Genomic DNA, 26,911 nt, shown 5'->3' on the forward strand with positions numbered 1-26,911 from the left:
CTCTTAACCCATGTATGTAATTGCCAAGCATTGTTCATGGAAACATTGAGTGGGAAACTCAAAAGCTGCCAGTACCATTTATTACCTCTAATGTTGATCCTCATATTAGAAATGTTCTCATCCCATCTATCAACCACACCCATGTAAGTATTATATAAGTCACAAACAAGAAGGTTGATCGATGGAAATAATGATTTTTTTCAATGCCTGGCTATAGCGCTTGACTTTCCCATTTGGTTCAATACCTGCTTGGGAAGAGATGAAATTCACTATAATTATTATTGTCATGGTACCTATTGGACTAATGTTATTCCAGAACTTTCATCTGTCAACTGATGCATTGATCCTCTACTTTTTTACGTAATATTTTTGCATCAATTATTGGAGCCCTCTCTACTCTATTTGACCTTATTGTGTCAGTACTGTTCACCCCTTTATCTTTCAAAGCCTCCACAAGTTTTATACTACTAAAAAAATGGTCAAAGAATGAATTGTAGTTTTTTACAGGAAGTTTATCTATCAAACTCATGACAACTGATCCTCCAACACCAAGCTCTGGGATTGTATTTCTAGTTTTTGCACCCTGGTAGAGGTTACCTTGTATGAAATAGCCCAACCGAGTGCAGAGGCTCCAGCACTTATAACCAAACCGTATCGGTTTACCATGCATGTGCTGTTTAGCCCCATGCCTCCCCAAAAAATGAATCATTGATTCATCGACACATAAATTTGTTTCACCAATGAAATATTTGAGCCACCTCTCATTCAACATTTTCCACAAGGGAGAAATTTTGGAAAAACGATCATTCTTATCCAAGTTATTGTTATCACATATATGGAGATAATGTCTTATTTGTGAAAATCTATTCCTTGACATGGCCCCACTAATGGCACTGTTATGGGCATCAGGACTTTGCTCCCAATACATACGCCTCCTTGATACCTGACAATAACCACTTACTAATAAAATTGCAAGATAAACTCTACACTCTTCAGGACCAAAATTCAAATTTACCTCACCGTTTTAAAGAGCATAAAGATTAATGAAGTCACAAATATGATGTACAACTTCATCATCATAAAAGAGTTCAAACAAATCAACTGGTTCACCATCTGACTCTTGTAACCACCTTGGCAATTGAAACTATTTCTCTTGAATAGCTTTGATATCCTTCTCGACCCAATGATAGATTTTCTATGTCTTCTGTGAAGTACTAGCTGTTTTACCTGTTGACTGTGATGAATCCTTACAGAAGGTCCAGCCCGGGGATTCCGAGAAGGTCCAGCCCGAAAGTTTTGAGATGGATCAGCCTGTAATTTTGGGGAGGTTACAGCTTCTACAGCAGGTTGTTGTTCAGAAGAGATGATCTCAGTTCTAATACCGTCCTCTGTGACTCTCCTCATGGAAGCTTCAGCATGGGATAGAAGTTGCTTCTTTGACAAGTGGTCAATATCTACTTCATCTTCTTCACCACTGTCACCTTCTGAGAGAATATCCTCGGGAGGGATAAGTGTAATAAGTGCATCCAGAATATCATCATCTTGGGCCAAAATCTCCTCAATTTTGAATAATGAGAGCCTGCAACAAAAAAAAACTTTTTAGAACACCATCCCATTCATGCCCACTGTTCCCATTTGGGAACATCATATTTCAAATGACTGTGCATGGAAAATATAATGAAAATTTATAGAACTGGCTCTTGTAATTGTTAGAGACATACATTGAGAATAATTGAGCATAAAAAATAGCAATTTTTACATGAATAGAGAAAAAATATAGCCTACCTTTCATTTGATGACATGACGCAGCAAAACGTATAACCTTCAATGTGCTTGTACTCACATACTGACGGCCTGATACAACAATGCTGGAAAATGGTGGACATTGATGGTGGATGTCCCCAGTGATGCCAACATAACATATTTGATTCGTAAAATTTCCCTTTTTATCAGTATTATTGGAGCTACAACAATAATAATGACTTGTTCCCATTTGGGATCAGTGGGCACAAATTAAAAAAATACAAATAGGCTACAGGTATAGAAGTGAGGTGACTGTTATAATAACAGTGGAGGAAGATGGGAGGATAACGTTGCCGAACCTCTGTCTTGTCAATGCCTTCTATAGACGGTAGCTGATACAGGTTTATTAGTGTAATATTAACTGTCCATCCTCGTTTAAAATAATCAATTATATTTTATTAAGCAATAAATAGCGAAATTATGTATTTTTTTATTAAAAATTAAATTATATTTCTCAATAATTTCATAATGAATCAACACTAGTGACCCCCTGGGTTGAAGAGCTCGCTCATGAACTAAAATTTGATAATGATAAGCCAGAGGCCGGTTTTACACCTACAAACCTCCACATTTTGGGACTTTTTGCATTCTATCTCTTCTCGAAAACTTTGAGTTTTTTGAGAAAAAACATTGCCAACATAACCCTAATTGAAGGAAATAGAATATCAAATAAATTGAGTGGTGCCGCAGTATTTACAATTCGTGGTTTTGGAGACTCAGGTTTTTAAAAAAGGAGTAGGCCTAGTCAAGATTTTTTGAAAATTCTGGTAAACTTGGTACTTACTCTTTACTCTTTTACTATATACTGATGGTGTTGGCTTATTTTCCAACATTTGGGGTAAGAGGAATAGCCTACTTGAAAAAATAGAAAACCATGTCCTACAGCCAAAATAGATTTTTCCGGTGAAGCTGCTTGGCTTGATCCTGGATAGGAGTTGTGAAGCAGTCATTTATAGAGTATAGAGACTGTTTGCTGTTGGCTGAGTAGGGTAGCCTCCCTATTTAGAGGGCTGACAGGTAGTGTTCCCATGCACTCAGATGCATTTCAGAGCATCCTGTTGTAAGGCCTATAATGGAGCTCGGATGTTGAACGAGTGCTGCGTATGCAGGAGAAAAAATTGCGGGGATACTTAGGCCCGGTTGCACAAAAGCCGGTTAAATTTTAATCGTGATTAATTTCACGAGAACCAATCAGAGAAGGCCTTTGTGATAAGACGATTCAAATTTAACCGGCCTTTTGTTCTCTATATTTTTCATTCTCTTTGCAGGACCCATGCGAATATGTAGATGAGCTTGCCACCAAGCAGAGATTTTATGCCTATGATACAATCTAATCAGAGGCTGAGCAGGACACGAACTTATCAACAAGACTTAAATACAGTAGCAGCAAGAGTCCTGCCGGCCTGGCGATTTCAGGGCGCGCTACTGAGGAGAACCCATTGTGATCTTTGCCGTGGCCTTGATGTTTTTGTAATCACATTATGAATTATTATGCCAGCTGAAAAAAATGGACAACACTGTTGCCAATTCTCTGCCTCGTTACTGCCTAGAAAATAGCTGATCATTCTTGTTGAAAATATTCAATTATATTTTATTCGTAAAAAATGGGGTTTCAATGATTAAGGTAATGATACATTTTTATCTGCTTTGTCGAATAATTGACAAGGATAACAACACCAATCATAAAGTGGACCTTACTATAAGGCAGGCGACCCTAGTGTAATGAGCGCAATAAGAGCTAATGCCAAGGGACATAGCGAATTCCTAGTGAATTATCAAGCAGTGAGTTTTTTTGGCTGCTTATCGAAATTAAGCAAAGACATAGAGCTGTGAGAGTAAACAGACGTTTGCTCGGCTTGAACTCTCACTGGAGGCCTAATGTATTACATGGCTGCAATTGTCATTCAAATTAAAAGCTACTAACTTCTTTTCCCATTAATAAGCTTGTTTATTATGATTATTGAAAGCATTTTATGAAATTTTACAATTATTCAGGTAATAAAATTTTCAATTTCACTATATTTCTTAAAAGTTTTAAAAGTTGCAGACGTGTCATAATACACAGGGCTCCATTTTCAGCTGATCCTTATCTGTATTTCTATAATAATTGAGTTAGCCTACGGATGAGATAGGGAGAGGACGTAGCCCCCCCCCCCCCAAGAATACAAAACATAATATCAAGATATTTTCATTTATTGGAAATCGTATATGCAATCAAATGATCTGACCATCAAGTTGATACAAAAATAGTCTGAGTAACCATAAAATTATGTGGACTAGTTTGATCGGAACAATCTACAACAATAAAATCAGCAGCCTCTTCGGAGCATTATTATTTACTAAGAATACCCTACAATACATGACGCCACTTAACTACCGAAATAAACTCTTTTGTTTGATAACCTAACACAAAAATGAGACTAGAGTATTAAACAGTGTAAACTAGAATGTATACATGAATATATAATAGATATATTATTTTTAATAAATTAATGTACCGTACATTCTAATTAGAAGTATGCAAATAGAAACATTAGTCATGGTAAAAAATAGTTTGAAACAATTCGGTATTAAATGATTAATAATAATAATAAGTCACAACCATTTTTTCTGATTGGCAAACAAGAAACATTGAGCGCACTACATGTGTGATTTCATAAATTTCTTTAAATTTTCAATTAAAATTGAATTCTATGAACAATAGATTCACTGACAATGTCTAAAAACTTACGAAATATACTACAGTATAATTTTGAACAATATAGTATTCCATTATAATCACAAAAGAATGGTTGAAAAATGTTGATAAATTAATATTAAACCATGAATAGATTATTTTGAACTGATGGTATCAACAGTTAATGAGAAAAATATGCTTATTAAAATTGCTGAGCAGCAATTTTCTATTGCATAAATTGCTACTTAGTTTGGCACAGTTCACCAATATAAATTTGTGGCAGAAATTTGAGCTTCAATACATATTTGTTTTTAGTAATATGAGTATTCTCACCAAATTAGAACGTTCACCAACGAAGAAATAACAATAATTATACATCATTAGTTGAAATATACAACAAGCTATTGTAATGCAAAATGAATCAAGGGAAATACTTATTTAATGTAATTGTGAGTTATTAAAACTATACTTACTTCTTATACTACAATGAATAATAAATTATTTTAATGGTATCGACAAAACTATTATTCTGATATTCAAACAGATACCAAGCTGTTAACAAAAAAAAGTTGAAATAAACTTGTTATTATTCAAAAACATACTTAATTTTTACTATTTGAAATATATCTAGTAAAGTCTGATCAATAAACTCGATCTATCATTTTCAAAATATGTTAAAATCAAGTAGAAGATACGTTCATTATAAACGAAAGAATCTTAACATTCTTGTAAAAAACTGGATTTGGTATGACAAATATTAAAAAAATGCAGTACTATATTTTTTATTTATTCATATTATGTATAAGATAATTAGAAAATGTGAAAAATGTTCTCATCAATCAATAAATGGTCTATATCAATCCAAATAAATACAATAATAATAGAGTATGATATATTGTTATGCGTTAGGTGTTTTGTGCTCATTGAACTATTGTTTAATTTAATAAAAGTATTAAATTATATCTGTGATTAGAAAGACATTCAAGCACCAAATCATAAACTACAAAAATATAAATAAACTTAAAATTAATAATAGGAGATTCTTGTAAGCAGCAACATTTCTATATGAATAAATTCATAAAAACACAACCTGAATAAATACTGTGATAGGACTAGATCAGTATACAAACAACCAGTTGAATTATTGGAACATCTACCATAAAAACCTATCAATTACACATATTTTTTGTAAATGCTTTATGTGTGTGAAAGTTCCCTGAAACCATCTTGAAAATAAAAATTGTCAAGCTCTCAACACTATTATATTACTTTGATCAGTTCTTAAGAAAGTGTAAAAAATTATATTCCGATAGTTCGTGAATCTTATAATGAAATTAGGAAAGTTACCTTCTCATGTGAGATTATTCAAATCATTTTTTTAAACAACCAATTTTTTACCTATATTTGATAATCTATTTATACTTGAATCGAATTTATAAAAAGATTATTCACAGATTACGACACCATCTATCTGGAATATGTATGAAATTGAAAGTTGACATCTGACCTTCAAGAAAAAGTGGAATTTTTCGGTAACTTTCCATTTCAAAAACTTTGAAAGAGCGAAAATGTTGAGAATGTAATTTTACGAAATAAAGCATATTTGAACTACATATGAGATGAGTGAAAGTAGTTTATTACTTTGATACCGGTTGGTATTTTTTCGTGATTCTTGGTCATTTATTTGTAATAATTATTGTATCCAGAAATAAATTATATAAAATAATCTGTTGCTATTGTTTGTAAAATATTGTATTTCTGCATTGATTATTTTCAGTGTTACATGATTCTTAACTATTGAAAAAAAACAACTTTCTTTGACTTTAATTAGTATTGGTATATTCGAGCTAAGGACTCAGAGGTCAACTGATTTCAGACCGTAGTAACTGCAGTTTGAATGAATTTGAAAAAACTTGGCGGAAAATGTTAAAAAGATTATAAAACGTTTCACAAATTCTATATAAATTCAACTAAAAATAGATAACAGTTACAAATGATGGAAACTTGAACAACCAATAGTTGAATACTGATATTTTCAGAATAATAAATAGATGTCCAGAAAGTAAATCACAAAATGAGTTACACAATATTACAAAATGGCACGTTACAATACAATAAGTTTTAATCTACATTATTTACAACATTATAATATTATCACGAGCCATCCAGGAAGTGGACAAACATTGAATTGAAAAACATTACAATTGTTTGTACAGATGATGTACATATACTAAGCCCATCTTTCAACCATAAATTTTTATTAAAATGAAAGTCAATGTCGAGCAGAACTGTTTTATGGATTTTTCTATCACTAATTCCAACCGCCCGGAATTCTCTAATTTACTAAATTTAAAGTTGGATTCAAAACAAATCAAATCTACAGGTGCTTGAGGTTTTCTAGGAATCGAGGTTGACTCTGGATTGAGGTGGAATTATCATGTGGACGAGGACGTGAAGCGACTTAGTAGGGCGAAATTAATTTGCTATCTCAAGATTAACGACCAGTCTGAACAAGAAAGTAGTATTCTCGGATTATTATGGCTACTTTCGACCTCTACTGACATACGGCTTGATCTTGTGGGGCTCATCAACTGGAATAGTCAGAGTATTCAAGGCACAGTAGCGAGTGGTCAGGATGATGCTGGGGAAACCTCCCAGAACCCCTTGCAGGCATCAGTTACAAAGTGCAAGAATTCTGATCCCTCTCTGTCTATACTCGAGGCTGCACTACATGGACTCAAACATAGAGCTTCCTGGGCTAGACGATCGGATACACACGGGTACAACACGAGGTCTAGGAATGCTCTAAGACTAGATGCACATTGAACGTCTTTTTTCAGCGTAGTCCTGATCAATGAGCAGGAAAATATTGAACTCTCTCCCACCTGTTTTATGAGATTGACACAAAAGTTTTGTTGAAGGACTGGTTGATCGAAAAATCCGTATACAGTATAATGGAACTTTTTGAATTGAGAAGTTTTTAAAATGATGTGATTCTTGTCATCGAATTGAGTTATTTTTTGTCATTTTAATATCTCAACATTTTTAATACAATGTAATGTACCAATGTAAATATGACTATGTATTTGACTTGTGTCAATATTGTATTATTGTACAATGCAATGCATGACATCAATAAAATTGAAATTGAAATACTCCATTAATTTCCAGTTACTTTTCAAGCTCCTTGGGAGCTAGATTTATACAGAAATAAGTTTTGCAACTTCATCCAATCACAGTATGTTTCTACGAGTAATTGAACATTCAATTCAAAATTCAATTTGATAAGTCCCACTCCCTGGACAACACTACAGCCAACCGGTTGCAGGATCGACAACAAAACCCTGATAGTGATCTAATTTCATTACTTTATAGTTGTTTGATTGTAATAAATTAGGATCCCTCCCAAAGCAAGATCAAACCATTATACTCTGACAATCCTAAAATATAAATTGCAGTTAATTTGTCTATGTTTCACGCGTAAATTTATTTTTAAATAGCAATAATAAATTCTTTTAAAATTACTTTTATTAAGCATACATTTTTTGTTAAGCTTTTATTAATAATTACATTGTCACCGTACTTCTCATTTTTATTTGAACGCTTTTATGTCAACTTTTGTAATCCAGAATTTGATCTGAAATTCATAACTATAAGTGACGTTTACGCAACAGGTGGTCAAAAAATGGATAGGATGGTGAATCCAATACTGCGTAAAAAAATGAACACAGAATATATAACAGGGAGTTGATAACAGAGTATATTTTCACAGTTTGATCTGACGAAAACGCTGGAGATAACAACAAAACTGATAAATTCAAACTAAAGTAGTATGAAAACAATTCTATGTAGTGCAGTGATAGAATGACCGATCAACATGCAATGCGCGCGGAAACTAAGTTATTAAGCACTTTGAAGTGTTCTATTCTACTTGCATGAAGCACACTGTCATACTCTGTGGGTAAAACATAACATCATAATGTTAATGGTATCATCATATGCCATAACATGATAATGATAATGGTAGCAATATAATTTTCTGTTTATAGTAAAGGTGGATATTGTGATAGATAATCATCTGAATAGATGAAAATACTTGAAACTGCCACAACCACTCATTTATTTAAAATAACGAGTGACTGGTTATGGTTGTCATATCATCATCAATCTTTTATATAATGTATTTTACTGAAATCTTACATCAATTCACTAGTAATTGATAATGGTCTATCAACCCAAACGTAATATTATTGAGTTTCTTTTCCGTCTAGTTTTGGTTGTCACATCATAATCATGCTCTTAGGGCCGTTTGCACAGTCAAAGCTCAAACTGAATTTAATCAGCTGGTGGCTTAGACTAAAAATGAATCACATTATAACAACAGGACTTAATATGAATTTAATCCAGTTTGAAATTAAATTAAATTTAAGCTGTCACTGTGCAAACGCTATTTGGAGTATGATTAGAGAGAATGATAATGGCGTATAGATTGATATAGTTCTTGGTGCAATAAATTTTAGTGAGAATCACCGTTTATTAGAGCTAAGTAATAGTCTTGCAATCGTTAAAAGGGTTTGTGATTGTTATTAATGAGTTAAAGGTTGAGACAATTCCAAGTGTTCCTATTGAGTGTGTAATACAATGAGAAAATGAAGTGTAGTTTGAGCATTAACTGTTGGGCAAGTCGACAGAGCGCGCGGCCGCCTTGTGACGCTCCTGCTGCTGCTTGATGAAGGCGCTGAGCCGATTCAGCAGAAACTGTTTGTCATGACCTTCGAGCACCAGCTGCTTCTTGAGCACAGCGACCATGTGCTTGTTGGCGGCGGCCACCGCGTAGTAGTAGTAGAGAGAGAGCACGAGCACGACGAAGAGGGGAACAGCGAAGGCGGCAGTGGTGCAGAAGTCGGCGGTCACCTTCACCCACGTGGGGAACGTGTGGAAGGTGGCCTCCATCACGGTCCACGCCGACCGCCGACCGCGGAACGGACCGCACGTCTTGGACGGCATCATCTCAGAGATGCTGAACGCCCAGGGGATGACGGCGACGGCCAGCGACACCAGCAGCACCGACATGAACATCGAGTTGGAGCGCGACGCCCGGTAGATGGTCGACGACGGCGTCGAGTTCACCAGGCACGCGAACTTCTTCACGTTGAACACTACGAAGAACACGAGCGTCGTGAACACGGGCAACAGCGGCGCGTAGAAACTGCCGAACCAGGACAGTGTCTGTGTGTACACAACGTCCAGTACATGTTTGGGCAGCTCAAACTCCTGTTTGCCAAGGAACCTTGCCAGTCTGCAGTTTATGTGTTTGGCCATCAACATTCGCGGGAAATTGAGCACGAACGTGATAAGCACACTAGACACAGTGTCGAGGATAAGTAGCTTGTACATGTGTTGGCCGATGTAGACCTCCCAGCAGGGAGTGCTCTCGCAGGCCGACTCCTCGAAGCAGTCGGACGAGTGGATCTGGCACTTGAGCAGCGGGTAGAAGGAGGCGACGAGCACTCCCAGAGAAGACAGGCGCAGCAGCACCGTGCGCAACAGAGTCAAGCGCACCACGTAGATCGGGTTGTATTGCTCGAACGAGACCAGGTAGTTGAAAATGGTCGGCACTACCAGATTCAAGCTCACTATGCACATTGACGGAGCGAACTCGAGCAGCAACGAGTAGTAGCGAGGCACTGGCTCGACTAGCAGCTCCGTCCTCTCCAACTCACTTCTCGAATAGCTGAACGCAAAGAATATCAGAATTCCGGCCAAGATGAGTGTCAATATAACGAGACAGTTGACAATAACCCTGACCATCAAAATCTTGAACCTCTCCTCTCTGGAACGATTGCGCTTCTCATCGGCGCGCCTCTCCGCCTCCAACGAGCCTTTGATCTCGTTGTACAACGCTTTGTGCTTAATCACTGACGACCGCTCGTTCTGGATGCAAAAGTCCCAACCGGCAAACACAATGTTGCAGTAGTGATAGAACTGGCCTTCGCCCTCGATCAGCCGCTCTTTGAAGCCACGCGCTGATCCTTTCAGAATCGACGCCAAACTGTACAAGAAGTAGCACAGCGCTACACCGATATATGCCAACGGCAGGTTGTAGTTGACTATGTCATTAAGTAGGATTTTGTCCGGATAAACGCCGTAGAAAACGTAGGTGGACTCCATCCAACCGGTGCCCTGTACGAAATCGATGAACGTTTCGTTTTCGGTGCGGTTTCTGACCAGTTTGTAAGAGGTGCTACAGCAGAATAGTGACTGACCATCGGTGGTGTCGTTGTCAGAAAGGATCACGGTGCACGGTTCTGTGGTGTCGTGGTGCTGTGGTGGTAGCATGACAGTGGGCATAACGACAAACACCACAATCATGGCAGAGATGGTGAGGTTGAGCAGCATGAGCCACTTGACGAACAGGAAGAAGGCCACCACTCCCGTGCCGAAGTTGCCCTCGATCTTCTTCAGACTGTGCTTCCACAGCTCTAGCTTCGAGTAGGTCTCCTTCCACTGCATCTTCAACTGTTCCCACATTTTTCGCCGCTGCCACTTGAACTGCTTCAGACCTTGCAGGCGAAATGTGTCTGCACTCTGTCAATAAATATAAACTATGTATAGATTGATAGATAAATATCTAGTTGATATATTAGTGCCCGTTGAAATTATATACGCCATAAAAACGAATACAAATTCACACTAATAGCTGAGTATATAAATGACAGTTAAAAATAAGTTAATAAATGAATTGATTTACTCTACTGTGAGTCATGTGCTAAGCCAAATACAATAATATATTCTAAAACTTTGTTGCCAAATCATTTATCGAGTTAGTGTTCAGTGATCAGTTTTTTGGTGGTCGGTAGGTTATCAGGGGCAAAAATGTTATGAACTTGTGAAGGGCATTATGGCTAATTTCATTAACACGCTCAAACCGAAGCAATGAAGCATTAATATATCTGTTCTCATATTTTGGAAATACTATGAGAGCACATAAAATAGATCAATTACAATTTATTGATATATCATCTAATAATATTTTATTGTATAATGATGTTTGATTCAGTATTCAGTGATTGGAAAAACTTTTATCAATTCTGATACAAACAACAATAATTTTATGACAAATGTGACAGTTGATGTGACAATTGTGATACTGCCAATCCAGGATTCTGGTCAGAGGCCAAGTGCAAGGAATTGTAATTTAAAATTTGTATATAAATGTTTCTACCATCTCAGAATAATTCATAAGAATGAGTACATATAAAAATTTTCAAAATTGACCGACTGTTTAATACAATTATGTTAAAGCACAAGTTCAATGCTTCATTTACAGAGTGTTTCAGAAGTAGTGTCGAACATTTTAGGGTATTGTCCCTGGATGATAGGAGACTATAAATGTCGTATTTAAGTGTCCAAAACTCAGCGGTTATCCTTATAGCTGCCATTTTGTTTTTTCACTAGGGAATTTTCATTTCAAGATCGAATTGTTGTATCGATCTGAAATTTGGCATGAATATTTATGCTATACAAACTGCACTTTGAAAAATAAAATAAAAATTTTAGATGTAAATTTTCAAAAAGGCAACCATTTAAAATTTTTATGGCGAATTTCACGAAAACCGTTCACTTTACAGAAAATTTACAAGAGACAAAAATCTGGTGTGGCGCACTCACACAACTTTCCTTGCCGTTATGAAAATTGATCACCTAACGCTAGTGTGCACGCGCATCTCAAGTGTACTTATAAACAAAGATCGGAGCCAGCTGGTGACAGGACAATAACGCTGGAGACATACGAGGTCTGCTATCTCTTCATAGTGAATCATTTAATAGAATCAACAGTTGCCAACAGTTTGCAATTGGATAATCACATTTTCTCGAATTTCGAGCTTATTTTCAATTTTAGGTGAAAATGTTACTGAACATTAATTGTAGAGATTTTCATGCTCAATCTTTTCCACTCAATTTTTTTTTTGTTTAAATTGTATCTGAAGCCTGATAATTGAGAATCTAAAATCAAACTTTGCATAGATGGGGCGGAGCTCCTGAAATTTTTACAGATATGGGATTCGTGGCAGTTGATAGAGCTCATTAATGACTATTTAAGGTATGAGTTTAATCAAAATCGTTGGAGCCGTTTTCGAGAAAATCGCAAAAAATCCTGTTTTTTACAACATTTTCTCCATTTTAGCCGCCATCTTGAATTGCATTTGATCAAAATTGTTCGTGTCGGATCCTTATATTGTAAGGACCTTAAGTTCCAAATTTCAAGTTATTTCGTTAATTGGGAGATGAGATATCGTGTACACAGACGCACATTCACTCATACACACACACACACACACACACACACACACATACAGACCAATACCCAAAAACCACTTTTTTGGACTCAGGGGACCTTGAAACGTATAGAAATTTAGAAATTGGGGTACCTTAATTTTTTTCGGAAAGCAATACTTTCCTTACCTATGGTAATAGGGCAAGGAAAGTAAAAATCAAGGTCCCCTGAGTCCAAAAAAGTGGTTTTGGGTATTGGTCTGTATGTGTGTGTGATTATCCAATTGCAAACTGTTGGCAACTGTTGATTCTATCAAATGATTCACTATGAAGAGATAGCAGACCTCGTATGTCTCCAGCGTTATTGTCCTGTCACCAGCTGGCTAAGATCTTTGTTTGTAAGTAGACTTGAGATGCGCGGGAACACTAGCGTCAGGTGATAAATCTTCATAACGGCAAGGAAACTTGTGTGAATGCGCCGCACCAGATTTTTTAATTTTAATTTTTTTCGGAAAGCCTTACCTATGGTAATAGGGCAAGGAAAGTAAAAAAGTTAGCAAATTATATCAAGATTTCAAAGATACCTTATTTAATTCGTACTGCATGCATGACCTTGAACAAACAAGATAATCTGGAACATGTAAAATCAGGTGGATGACCATATGGAGCCATACCAAGTTTCAAAGCTTCATCCTAAATACAATTGGAATGGAAAATTTAATATTGATGTTTAAATGGTGAGAAGTGATCATGCATGCAGTACGAAAATAATTAATTTCTCTGTTATTCTTCGACCAATCTTAATAAATAAGGTATCCTTGAAATCTTGATACGATTTTCTAACTTTTTTGTCTCTAGTAAATTTTCTGTAAAGTGAACGGTTTTCGTGAAATTCGCCATAAAAAAATAAAATGGCCGTCATTTTGAAAATTTACATCGAAAATGTTTTATTTTATTTTTCAAAGTTGAGTCTTTTCAGCATAAATATTCATGCCAAATTTCAGATCAATACAACAATTCGATCTTGAAATGAAAATTCCCTAGTGAAAAAACAAAATGGCAGCTATAAGGATAACCGCTGAGTTTTGGACACTTAAATACGACATTTGTAGTCTCCTATCATCCAGGAACAATACACTAAAATGTTCGACACTACTTCTGAAACACTCTGTATATACTAAATAGTATTTATACTAATAGTGTTACTGACTAGTATTACTCGCCTGTAATTGTGCTTTCATTTCTTTCTTTTGTGCCATGCTTATGGGCATCGATTTGATAAGCATTATTTCTTCCCACATTCTTTCTTCATTGGATAAATTTTCTGAAACAAAGAAAATAGAGGGATAAATAAGAGAATAACACAACAGTAAAGTGGATTGTAAATCATACAATTATCATAATAATTTTGTAAATATACATCTTTCACAATCAACTTTAGATAATAAACAAATATTTCAAGATATATGAAGATAAAAAGATAGCAATTGGTAATGGATGATGTAGTGAGATTCACATAAAACTGTTAGAATTTTTTTTGTATGGGAAGTATTGATGTTCTATACAAGGAATAAGCTATAGATAGCAAAGCGAGAACCCTTGTATTCTTCAAGGTTTCGGCTATAGCTTCTAAAGTCTAGTCACAGCAGGTTGGCCAAGAAATGATACAGTCGACTTACTTGAAACCCTACATCTACATATTTATGATCGGTGAACGGATGGCGTAGTTCAGTCACAAATGGTAGCGGCATCAAGGGAATGGAGTAGCGCGTATGCGCTCTAATGTCTCCAATAATCATTGCAATATGTAGCTCAAAAATACTTCAATCAAATACCATACGAAATTAAATCATATGAAAATATTAAATCTTTTTCAAAACTTTTAAGAGCTTGGCTAATGTCTTTCCAAGAATTGTTTTTTCTTGAAACAACACTGACATAAGTAGCCTTTGAATAATTAAGAAACTAGACCTATTAATAATAACAAATTTAACATTATATACATTTTTTTCAAAACTTAGAATCGTGAATACATTCATATAAAATAATAGTAATAGCCTACATTTTTTTGAATATTCAAGAACAATTATACTGGTTGTATATTTTTGTTCTCTTTCAATTGGTTTGCAGACGTCACTGAGTGCGAGAGTTTTTTTTTAATATTACAGGACTCAAAGATCATTTTATTTTATTTTGTATAATCAAGTTATAACCATGCCGTAATTTGTTAAGTACTGATGGATTATGTTATTTTTCTGCAAGTTGACCACGAATGCTGGATAGTGTGGTCGACTTATTTCCTATTTTTTAAATTGTAATTTCCTTTTGTAAAAAGGAATAAAATTTCATTATTTCATTAAATAACAAGTTGGTGAGTAAACTAGCAAAAACAGATGCAGGCTTTTACTTCAACCTCAGTGTAGCCAATACTAAGTTCCACTTTGTTATGTAAAGAGCAATTTCAATTAATACTCTGGAACTTTTATTATTTCCATAACAGAAATGTTTATAGTTAAGGAACGAAAATTTCACAAGGAAAAAATCTTACACTATGTGGAACAAACACGAAGTTGAACGAAATTAAAGTAACTATTTAGTAAAATGTTGTGAAATTGTTAAAATCTTTGTTCTTTGGGAATTATTAACACCTCCTATGCTCCGATGCACGTATAACCGAATGAATGTAATCACCGTAGAATGAAGTCATCTACGGAAGTTATGCCAGGAGAACCAATGAAGAAGTCTGACAATGAATCGAAACCATTTCACAACGGTCAAGTTAAAAAGGCACCCTCAATCAGATGTATTTGAATCTGTATAATTCAAACGGATGGTGTCAGTGTTTTATTTTGTTGGAGAGGCAAAGTTTGAGATTTCTCCTTACTCAGTTCACTGCCCACTTCTCGTGATTCGCCATATTTGAACAACCTATCGTCATAGGTCAGAGAACTATAGGGGATTCTAAATTTTATTTTGTCCAAGAGCGTGAATCCAATTCTAAGTAACAATGGTGAGATTATTGTCGCTTACCAGATAGGTCGGGCATCATAGACAGTTGGATGTCGTTGATGTGCGTAGTGCTCTGCCTCACAGTGGTCGTCTGGTATCTGGAGCGAGTCGAAGTCCGTCTTTTCAGACTAGCTCTCGAATCTCTTCTCGGATGCTTGGTTGTTGCTAAAAACGTTGAATTTGATAAAAAAATAAGCACAGAGCACAAGAGTAGAGGAAAATGGCTAACGATCAAAATATATTAGAATGAGTAAGGCTACAAGCTTACAAGAGGCCAATAGGTAATGATATATTACAGTACGGTAATATATTTCAAAAAAGACTACAGACCAAGACTAGAGAAAGCAATCACCAATTACTGATTTTTCAACTTCCATTATACAAGCATAACTTAGAACTACTTATTGGTAATCCCTTGTATACTGAAAAATTAAGAGTTTGTGTGTAGTGGGCAAGAAATTGTATGTAGCACATGTGAAAATGTAATGATGAAAAATGTATTTTAGTGTAATAATGAGACCGTGTCATTTGCATGACTAATATTTTCCACGAGTATTAAAAACGGTTTACCATGCAAATATTGGAATAATTCATTCAAACCCCATTCAGCGGCTAAAATTCTGAAACCCTTTTAAGATCGACTTTTTTTGTTTACAGAAAAAAGGAAATATTTTATTAGCCTATTGGATGCTCTTATGCATCCCTTTCTCTTGGTTTTTGGTACCGCTGGTAACACGGACAAAAATTTTCTTTTGAGGTTTTCTTTGAAATACTGTGAATAATTGATCTTTCTGAAATCAATATACACTCTAATGTTAATCCAATACTGTTTTCCCAATTTTAATTTCAAATACTTGTTTAAAAAATTATAAATCGTTCATTATCATTTTGTTCTATCTATCCTCTATTCTGCAATTTTATTCCACGGCACCCATCCATTCAAATAAAAATCAAATGCAATTTTATTGCCTCAAAATAATTGTCTACCCAAAACAATATATATTGGAAAAAATAATTTAAAAGTACAAAATACATATGTTCAAATTTCTAAAAATTAATTGGCGTTACCAGCAAAACCTTATTGGTTTGTGTAATGGCGACTGGTAACAAAACAGTTTATCGCTTCTGTTTTCCATCCATATTGAGTTATTTTTCACTTTATATTTATATAGAATATTGAATTAATCATTGCAAACTATGAGAACTCTAATATAATAGATTAAGAATCTTTCAATAAGAAAAACTATTTGAATAAAACTCCATTGGGCAGTATACTAGCTTAGCAAATGAGAACTTGTCAAGAGCTGACTGAATAGAATAAGTAGATGTCTTTGTTTTCTGTAAGCTGTATGCAAGAATGCAAGAAAGGGCGAACAAGATAGCTTATGTAATTACATAATAGAATCTAAGAACTGCACCATAAATAGATGATCTGACTTGATATGCAATCTAGAATGTATTGCAATACTGATAATAATCGGCAAAACCTTCTTTACGGGCCAAACTTGAATTTCCATTTTCTACCAGTATGCTAGGATCCCACAATTCCCGCAAAAATAGTTTGCTAGAATAAACCTAATACAACTATAAAATACTTGCACTATTGGTAAATTACTAAACTCTATGAAACACGTTTTTCCTAGATAAGGAGTAGCTAAGTATTAAGGTAACCCCTTGCCTTCTGAAAATCAAGCCCGGCACCCGAAACGTACCCAGACTTAACAAGTATGTTAAAAGTACTATTGTAAGTGTTACAGTTCAGTAGTAATTGAATTTTTTCATCAATTATCGAGTTCAGCTGTTTTAAGCGGTCCCACACCGGTCAATAGTGTTGTACAATACACCTCCTTATAACATCATGCCATACAACTCGAATAAACACGTCCCAGTCACTGTTGGCTGATGTTATCAGTGGGTACTGATATTGGACATTAGAGTTCAATGTCTAGGGACTGTTCAAGATACAACTATTCTTAAACGGCGTCTTTCTAGTCTAGATACAGAGCGTGGCACTGCACTGACCATTGCGATTCTGTTTGCTGGGCAGCAGTGTTGCCAAGTGGTGCGGATCGCGCTGCAGCGCCTCCATGTCTGCGTCGCCGCCCGGGTAGCTCTCCTGGTAGAACTCGCCCCCCGCCTCCTCCCACCCCGCGCCCCGCCACGTCCGCTTCTTGCGGTCTCCGCCACCGCTCCCAGACATCCTGCCTCACCACTTACTCAGCACACCTACAGAACACAAAACAGTCAATTCAATATTACCAATCAAATCATATAAAACAGACACCTACAAATCAGAGCAAATCAATATTACCAATAAAATCAATTTTCAAATATTGCAGATTTCTTTCACAGCGATAAAAAATCTACCATACAAGTGTTTAGGTTGGAATATGAATAGTGCAACTCATTTTTCTTTCAATTATGTTTGAGGGAAAAATGTGACTTTGCCCACAGAAATTCTAAGATTCAAATGTACCAACAGGTATAATAGATTTTGAACGATGTCTATCTTGGCAAACTTAACATGAATTTAATGCACAGTCGAAGAACATCGAGTAAAGATGTGGTACCTTAATGGTCTGGATAGACTCATATGATTTTGAATTGATTTTATTTGTCAGACCACAGGTCAGTTTCCACGTCCCCATCATGCGTTGGAAGGCTAGAAATAGTGAGGTATTGCTTTTTTCGAAGTGATTTTGCCTGTTTCACAAAGATTTTCATTGTAACCAACAATTTTTGTCAAAGTTACCTTTTCGCAACTAAGAAATTTTCAACTAAGTAGAAAGCTATGTAAAGGTTTTACAAGTGATCATTAAAATTATTTAAAATATTCAATGATTTTTAATATTAAAAAAAGCCCTATATCCCTCTATAATTCATTATTTTGGAAATATATGCATTAGGAAATTGAATTTAATAAATCTCCAAAATAGTAATTTATGTGTTACCTTATAGGTTATGAGTACTATATATATATATATATATATATATATATATATATATACAGGGTGTTTCAGAAGTAGTGTCGAGAATTTTAGGGTATTGTACCTGGATGCTAGAAGACTACAAATGTCATATTTGAAGTGTCCAAAACTCAGCGGTTATCCTTATAGCTGCCATTTTGTTTTTTTCACTTAAAAATTTTTATCTCAAGAACGAAATGTTGTATTGATCTGAAATTTGGCATGAATATTTATGCTATAAAGACTCAACTATAAAAAATAAAAAAAAAATTTTTCGTTGAAATTTTTCAAAATGGCGGCCATTTTAAATTTTTGATGGCGAATATCTCGAAAACCGTCCATTTTACAGAAAATTTACAAGAGACAAAAAAGTTAGCAAATTTTTTCACGATTCCAATGATACCTAATTTATTAAGATTGGTCGAAGAATAACAGAGAAATTAATTTTTTTCGTACTGCATGCATGACCACTTTTCACCATTTAAAGATCAATATTAATTTTTTAATTCCAGATGTATTTAAGATGAAGCTTTGAAACTCGGTATGGCTCCATATGGGCAAACAGATGATTTTACAATGGTTTTCAGATGATAATGTTTGTCTTGTAAAAGTATTGTTGTTTCATTAAAAGTAAAGAACCAGATGTAGTGCTTCCTATTTCTTAGTCTCACGTTTCCTAGGTCTTATTTCTATCTTAAATTTCCAGTTTCAATATTTTCTTACGTTGCTTCTACACAAATATTTAATTATTGTAATGGAATTTAGTTTGCTGGAGTACACCGATATTCACTTCATGTATGGAGCAGCTCTTGGCAATGCGACCGAAGCAAGAAGAATGTATGCAGCTGCATTTCCAAACCGCCGTCTCCCTTCCGACAAGGTGTTCACAAGAACTCACAATCGGCTGAGAGAAGTTGGTTCATTTGAACGGAACAGGGTAATTGCTGGTAGGCCTCGAGCAGTTCGAAATGTTGCTTTTGAAGAGGAAGTATTGCAGAAATTCGATTTCAATCCTAGAACGAGTACGAGAGCAGTTGCAAAGCAAATCAATTCAAGTGCTTCTTCTGTGTGGCGTGTACTAAACAAGGAAAGACTTCACCCCTTCCGCTTTCAAAAAGTTCACTCATTGGTTGAACGCGACTATGAGCCAAGAGTTGTAAACTGTGCCCGTTGGTTTCTTCAGCAAGACATTATCCAACCAAATTTTCTAGAAAATGTGTTATTTACCGATGAGTCCAGCTTTACAAGAGAAGGAATCTTCAACTCTCGCAACAGTCACGTCTGGGCCTTAGACAATCCTCATGAGGTCAAAGTGCGTGGTTATCAGCATAGATTTTCGCTGAATGTTTGGACGGGTATCTTAGGTAATCGCGTGATTGGACCATACATTCTTCCTAATCGTCTGAATTCTCCCACGTACATTACTTTTTTAAGAGACATACTACCAGAACTTTTGGAAGATGTGCCTCTTGCAAACAGATATAATATTTGGTTTCAACATGATGGTGCCCCTGCTCATTTCGGAAATGTTGTTACGGACTTTCTGAACATGACCTATCGTCAGCGGTGGATTGGGCGGGGTGGACCAGTACCGTGGCCCGCACGTTCACCTGACCTCAACCCTTTAGATTTTTTTTTCTGGGGCCATATGAAAGACCTTGTTTACAGCACGCCAGTAGAAAACGAAGAAGACCTTGTGGCAAGAGTGGTTGCTGCAGCAGGTGCCATTCAAGATGATGAAAATGCTTTTATAGCAGTTCGACAGTCCATGATTGAAAGGTGCAGACTGTGTAATCAAGTTGAAGGACGGCATTTTGAGCAATTGCTGCATTAGTATCAGTGAACCGATTTGAGTGAAATTAATATTTTTCAATGTAAAATAAAATTTGGAGGAAAGTTATTCTTGTATATTTCTGTAATAAGAACGGTTTTCATGAAATTATAAAAAAAATTAATATTGATCTTTAAATGGTGAAAAGTGGTCATGCATGCAGTACGAAAAAAATTAATTTCTCTGTTATTCTTCGACCAATCTTAATAAATTAGGTATCATTGGAATCGTGAAAAAATTTGCTAACTTTTTTGTCTCTTGTAAATTTTCTGTAAAATGGACGGTTTTCGAGATATTCGCCATCAAAAATTTAAAATGGCCGCCATTTTGAAAAATTTCAACGAAAAATTTTTTTTTATTTTTTATAGTTGAGTCTTTATAGCATAAATATTCATGCCAAATTTCAGATCAATACAACATTTCGTTCTTGAGATAAACATTTTTAAGTGAAAAAAACAAAATGGCAGCTATAAGGATAACCGCTGAGTTTTGGACACTTCAAATATGACATTTGTAGTCTCCTAGCATCCAGGTACAATACCCTAAAATTCTCGACACTACTTCTGAAACACCCTGTATATATATATATATATATATATATATATATATATATATATAATATATATATATATATATATATATATATATATAGTACATACTGTGTAGGTTACAAATTCAGCAATCAATGAAGTAGACTGTACGAAAAACATTATATATTGCTTTCAAATATTTTCAAAGTGATTATTAAAAAGTCAAGAAACCTTTTTAAAGGATTAAAAAAGGAAATTATCATAAAAATAGGTTATGTTTACTTTTACTATTGGGGCACTTGTAGACTTGTAAAATTGTTAACTTGTGGATCGTACATTTTTATGAATCGTGGCTCTGCTATTTACATTCGGAACAACATCGACTTCACCGAAATTGATGTTTCTTTTTTTTGTATAGAACTTGACTTGGAAGTTGTGGCTGTGATGGTGCCCACTTACCATTATTATTATTGTTTCTTTGTACCACTCTCCCAGTGGTAGTTTTGACAGGTTTTGTGACCTATTTGAACGTTTATTGTCTTTTCCAAATCGACACCACTCCACATATAGCATTGTGGTAGCTGGTGATTTTAATGTGAATTTTATTGGTGATGACTCAAAGGCACGATATATTATCGAGCTTCTGAAATGTTTTGGCCTGTACATCACTTGCACCGAGCCCACCAGAGGAGTCTCCTGCCTGGACAATGTTGCTGTGAGCTTTTAACAGGATGTTTGCAGCACAAAAGTCATTGAACTTCATGGTGATGACCACTCTGCACTGGTATCAAATCTTACACTGTGTGGCCCATCCATGGTGAGTGATAAAACACCTACTTGGCATGAAAACTACATTTTTAGAACAAGGCCTGTACATGAAAATACATTGATCCTTTTTAAAAACTATATGGCCAGCACCCCCTGGGATGTAGTCCCAAATAATCCAGAGTCACCAGGACTCTGGATTATTTGGGACTTTCTTCAATCATTTTTAAAAAAGATTCAACCTTTTTTTCCTGAGAAACAAAAATCATATCGCTCTCAGTAGCTGCAGCAGAAACAGGGACGAATGAGAAGTCATCAAGAGTGGTATACTGATGATCTTGCCAGGCTGAAGGGACTTGTGCTTGCTCTGAATGATAGGTGTGAAAATGGCAACGATGACGACAGGGAGAGATACCGACGTGCCAAATCCATTTATAAAAAGCACATCGAGCAGGCTAAGAAGCTGGCAACTGCTGCAAAGATTGAGAATGCACCGATTCGCTGTAAGGCGGCATGGGATGTGATAAACTCACATCGGTCCTTGCCAAGGAGACAGATTGATTTCGGGAGCCCATTCAACAACTTTTTTGTTGAGTCGGTTGACAGCATCGTGAATAATCTGCCCACAGTTGCTGGTGATCCAGTTGAGCTGCTAGCTGCACGAGTTCTACCAGTGAATGCTCGTCTGTGTTTCTACCGCCCCATCACTCCGCCTGCCCTGAAGAAGATTATTCGTTCATTCAAGCCATCCCGAGGCCCTGATGTGTATGGCATGTCTGTATTCATGCTTAGAGGCTACTCACCAGAACCTAAACAGCTTCAAGCCAATATCTATGACTCCAATCTTTGGAAAGGTGGTTGAAGCGGTCATAAAACCCCAACTTGAGGAGTTTTACAACCTTTTCTCAAGTATGCAGTTTGGTCTTCGTAGGGGGAGGTCGACTGTTGATGCAGTAAATCGAGTGGCTGAGCAAATTGGATCAGTGTTTGAGGATGGTGAGTCCCTGGCACTTACATTGTGTGATTTGAGCAGAGCGTTTGATTGTGTGGACCATCACATACTAATCAAGAAGCTTCGCTTTTATGGGGTTATGGACCCTGTTCTTGACATCTTGGATTCATACCTGACTGGGAGGACGCAGGTGGTGTGGAGCTGTTTCATGTCCACTCCCTGTCAGGTTTGGGGTACCTCAGGGTTCAATTCTGGGGCCAATCCTGTTCATTGTGATGATCAACGACCTGGATGACAATGGTGCAACTCTCCTGTTTGCTGATGATACATCATTGCTGTCGTCTGGCATTGACCTTCAGCAGGTGTTGGAGAGGTCAGCGGAGCATCTGCGGTCTTCAACCTCATGGTTCCTGGTAAACCGTTTCCATCTAAATGAGAGCAAGACACAAAACATCGTCTCCAGTTTGTCGCGTAATCTGCCTCATGATCAGGAGCCTGTGAAGCTGCTGGGCTTTATGCTGGATTCAAAGCTCAGCTGGGCCAGCCACATCCAGCAGGTGACCAAGAGACTGTCCCGAATCTGTTTCCTTTTGCTCAAGCTGATGGGACATGTGACGGAGGCATATCTGGTCATGGTGTATCATGCACTTTTCCACTGCCATATCTCCTACGGTCTACTCATGTGGGGTGGACTCAGTCAAGCTTGTGGACGTACTGAAGCTGCAAAAAAATGCCGCCAGGATCATTACTGGAAACGAACATCTTGATCATTGCAAGCCCATTTTTGCTAGGCTGGGTATTCTAACTGTAATCAGCCACTTCCTCCTTCTCTGCCTCATGTACGTGAAGAAGAATCAACAGAATTTGTTGACTCGGACTAATGTGCATCACCACAACACTAGGCATCGAGAGCTGTTTGACGTCCCCAGGGTGCGCCTCCAGAGATCGCGGGTATGCTATAGGAGTTCAGCACTGTGCTACTTCAACAGGCTGCCTGCAGGGGTGAAGCAGTTGGACCTCAGCGTGTTCCGAGAGTTGTGACCGGTTTTCTGAGAGGCAGGGCTTATTACGATGTCCACGAATATGTGAATGATGACCTGTCTCAAATATTATCCGGCTAAAGTGCCATTATGTTAAAGAGCAAGGACTCATATGATATATATTTTTTCCGATCTGAACTTGATCACTGCCATCTTGATCAATTTAGTGTTTTTTGTTATTTCTTTTTATTCATGACATGACGCCATCGATCCTACAATTGTGGGTAATGAATGAAGAAGAAGGTATAAAGGTACAATAGTTGGCGACGAGAATGGGAGGTAAAAGTTGATTTTAAAGACTTTTTATAGATTTTATTCTCTTTTCAAAGAAAGTTCTTCAATGCCGTGAGTTTTTTTTAAGTGACTACTACCAAATTCAAGACCTTCAACCATGAATCAAGCTCAACATTCATCTAGAAAACAGCCTCAACCAATTCAGGAAAGTAGTCAATCTACAATTAATCCTTTTCAAAACTTCAGTTCAGAAAAGTTTATAAATTATTTAGAATGATTTTCAAACTACTATCCAATGAAAAATGTAACAGCTGGCGTTAAAAAAGCACAACTGTATATTTATTGAAAATTCATGATAACGCTGTGGGAAACTAAACCACACATCAAAATACTGTCATATCAATTTTATTATTTTTATTTCCAATGGAAACTATTCACAAGTATTTTAAGCCCAGATAGCACTAATAGACAGAGTTTAAAATGCAATGCATGTCCTAAAGTGGGTAACATAATTATGTCAAAGTATGTATTCAAAGCACACTGAGAGACAATGAGCCCTATGAGTTTACAACTCTAATGAGAATACAAACTAAATTCAAAATGAGAATACAAACTCAATTCAAAATGGGAACACAAACCCAATTCAAAATAAAAAAACACACTCAATTCAAAATAAGGACACACGCTCATTATCAAAATGAGAATGACCTCACAAATCAATCGAATCAACACAAACGTGTTCGCTCACTCAAGGAGGGGGAGAGAGTACACGCAAGATTTGGTATTATGTACAAGTGTGTGGGTACACTCCATTACCTCATCAAACTTGATACTGGCAGAAGCATTAAGTGGCAAATCAACCAGCTTCAAGGTACTATGGTACGGGTACCCAAGAAATCGGTGAAATTTGGTCCACACCAGTTATAGAAAGTGCCAAGATTACCGGAGCCACATCAAGTGATAGCTAGACCACCAGAAGGAGTTCAAAACAATGTAAAACGATCCCCACGACCAGTTCGGAGTCGTCACTCTCCTACACGCTATAAGAATTATGATCTTTATTAATCTTTCATAACGAGGTTTCCTATTAGAAGATGTGACTGTGATATCCCTACAAATGTGGTTACCTGGCAACATTATTAATGTTGATTCAATATGCAAATTGAGTTACTTCTTATCTACCATTCACAGTGTAAGCATTAAAAAGTATTTTCTATTAAATCATGGCTTATTCAAATTATCATATTATTATTCATGAAAATAGAAACCTAAGTGCAGGTGATGGCATTACAGATAGTTTTGGAGTAAAGCAAGGGTCAGTTCTTAGACTAACACTCATCTTTATCAACGAGTTGTGCTCAATGGATGTTGGTGGCAAGATTATCGCCTTTGCCGATGACACAGCAGTATTATTCCCGGGAAACAGCTGGGTTAACGTCTTCAGGCCAGATCAACTTGGAATGGGAAACGTAAGCTTCTGGCTCTACAGTCTACAGTAACATTCTAACGAGTAATGCCTCAAGAAAATTTATTAATTTTTTACTGACAGATTCCAAGTATTCTTCCAAACAGACAATCAAACTACATCATTGCAAATTGGATTGTATGAATTGCAATTGTCCTTCAGTAGAGTGTAAAGCGATATAGGCTATGACTTCTGAAATAATATTTAGGAGTCTTAATAGATGAATTATTACCATGGGATAAACACATCTTACATTAAGCGGCTAAAATAAAAAAATACTCTACAAAGTAATCTAACTCAGACAGCTACGACAGCAACCTACTGTCAACAGAGATGATAAAAAATGTGTATCATGCAATAGTTGAGTCCGTAGCAACACTGACATGTCGTTGAGAGCAACGGTTCCCCTGGTGTCAGCCAACTCTGCTCTGTCGTACAGAGTTTTAAATTAAATTCTGATGTTAGACAGTGTATTATTTGTGTCCGGTAATTAGTTGCAAGGAACAAATAGAATAGGCCTTGTTAAGAAAAAAATCAGAAACTCTGATTAAAATGATAAAAGCTAAAAGATAATCCTGTGAGCTAAAATTACAAATGTCATTTTTTGTCGGTAAATTTAAATGTGACTAGGTACTGAATGAGAGCCTATATATTGTACTGAGTACTACATTTAGATGTATAGACTTGACTAATGGTTTGGTACGGTAAGTTATGTATGAACATTCTGTGCATCTAGTCATTTGAAGCTTTCTTGAAATCAAAATAAAATTTTTCACAAATTAATCTTGATTATTGATGGCTTGAAATAAATTTTAGTATGCAGCAATTTACATAAATTAACATGAGAATAATTATTGCTAACAAGAAAGAGCTTATAATACGCCTTAGTCAACAAGTTCAACTTTTATAATCAATGGAATTTTGAATGTGTATATGAGTTTCTCTTATCTTAATTACATACCTCGAAATACAATAATTAATCACTAGACCAAGCATCTTGTAAAACACTGGAGTATTCACAAAAATGTAATGTGATACCGCACACACAGCACAAATGAGCGGTTAACTTTCGTTTAATTAGCATTTCACATGGTGTCACTATCATTTTCATCTATTCAGAATTATCGGACATTCATTTTATTGTTTGAAAACTTGTATTCCACATTTTTTGAAGAAATACTGAAAGAGAAATTATGATTTAGCTCACAAGAAGGTGACAGCTAATTGTAGATTATAAACAGAAACACCATTTTGAATGATTTTGATTTGATGATTAGGTTGGGTGAACGAGTACCGAGACCGAGTAGATATTGGTGGAGATGAATATTTTCAACATATAAAATTGTATATTTATCTAAAACT

The 26,911-nt window shown here is 36.0% G+C and overlaps 2 protein-coding genes across 2 annotated transcripts; both read right to left on the reverse strand.

Annotated features, from left to right (window-relative positions):
• Window positions 1-54: 54 nt before the first annotated feature.
• Window positions 55-2,131, reverse strand: LOC120350399. Its single transcript, XM_039423578.1, has 2 exons — window positions 1,786-2,131; window positions 55-1,579 (listed from the first exon to the last, which is right to left on the reverse strand). The coding sequence occupies exons 1-2, from the start codon at window positions 1,920-1,922 to the stop codon at window positions 1,012-1,014; spliced, it is 705 nt and encodes a 234-aa protein (XP_039279512.1). The 5' UTR covers window positions 1,923-2,131; the 3' UTR covers window positions 55-1,011.
• A 4,498-nt stretch (window positions 2,132-6,629) lies between these two features.
• Window positions 6,630-26,822, reverse strand: LOC111057390 (transmembrane channel-like protein 7). Its single transcript, XM_039423575.1, has 5 exons — window positions 26,511-26,822; window positions 17,789-17,992; window positions 15,788-15,931; window positions 13,981-14,081; window positions 6,630-11,068 (listed from the first exon to the last, which is right to left on the reverse strand). The coding sequence occupies exons 2-5, from the start codon at window positions 17,964-17,966 to the stop codon at window positions 9,149-9,151; spliced, it is 2,343 nt and encodes a 780-aa protein (XP_039279509.1). The 5' UTR covers window positions 17,967-17,992; window positions 26,511-26,822; the 3' UTR covers window positions 6,630-9,148.
• Window positions 26,823-26,911: the final 89 nt, after the last annotated feature.

This window comes from Nilaparvata lugens, chromosome 3 (genome assembly GCF_014356525.2).
Source record: "Nilaparvata lugens isolate BPH chromosome 3, ASM1435652v1, whole genome shotgun sequence".
NCBI lineage: Eukaryota > Metazoa > Arthropoda > Insecta > Hemiptera > Delphacidae > Nilaparvata > Nilaparvata lugens.

Excerpts from the sequence above, each read along its gene's own strand:
- LOC120350399 (XM_039423578.1), bottom strand. The coding sequence starts at position 1,922 with ATGTTATGTTGGCATCACTGGGGACATCCACCATCAATGTCCACCATT. Across the intron at positions 1,580-1,785 it reads GTCATGTCATCAAATGAAAG|GCTCTCATTATTCAAAATTG; the intron begins GTAGGCTATATT and ends TTTTTGTTGCAG.
- LOC111057390 (XM_039423575.1), bottom strand. The coding sequence starts at position 17,966 with ATGTCTGGGAGCGGTGGCGGAGACCGCAAGAAGCGGACGTGGCGGGGC. Across the intron at positions 14,082-15,787 it reads TATGATGCCCGACCTATCTG|AAAATTTATCCAATGAAGAA; the intron begins GTAAGCGACAAT and ends TCTTTGTTTCAG. Across the intron at positions 11,069-13,980 it reads AAATGAAAGCACAATTACAG|AGTGCAGACACATTTCGCCT; the intron begins GCGAGTAATACT and ends ATTTATTGACAG.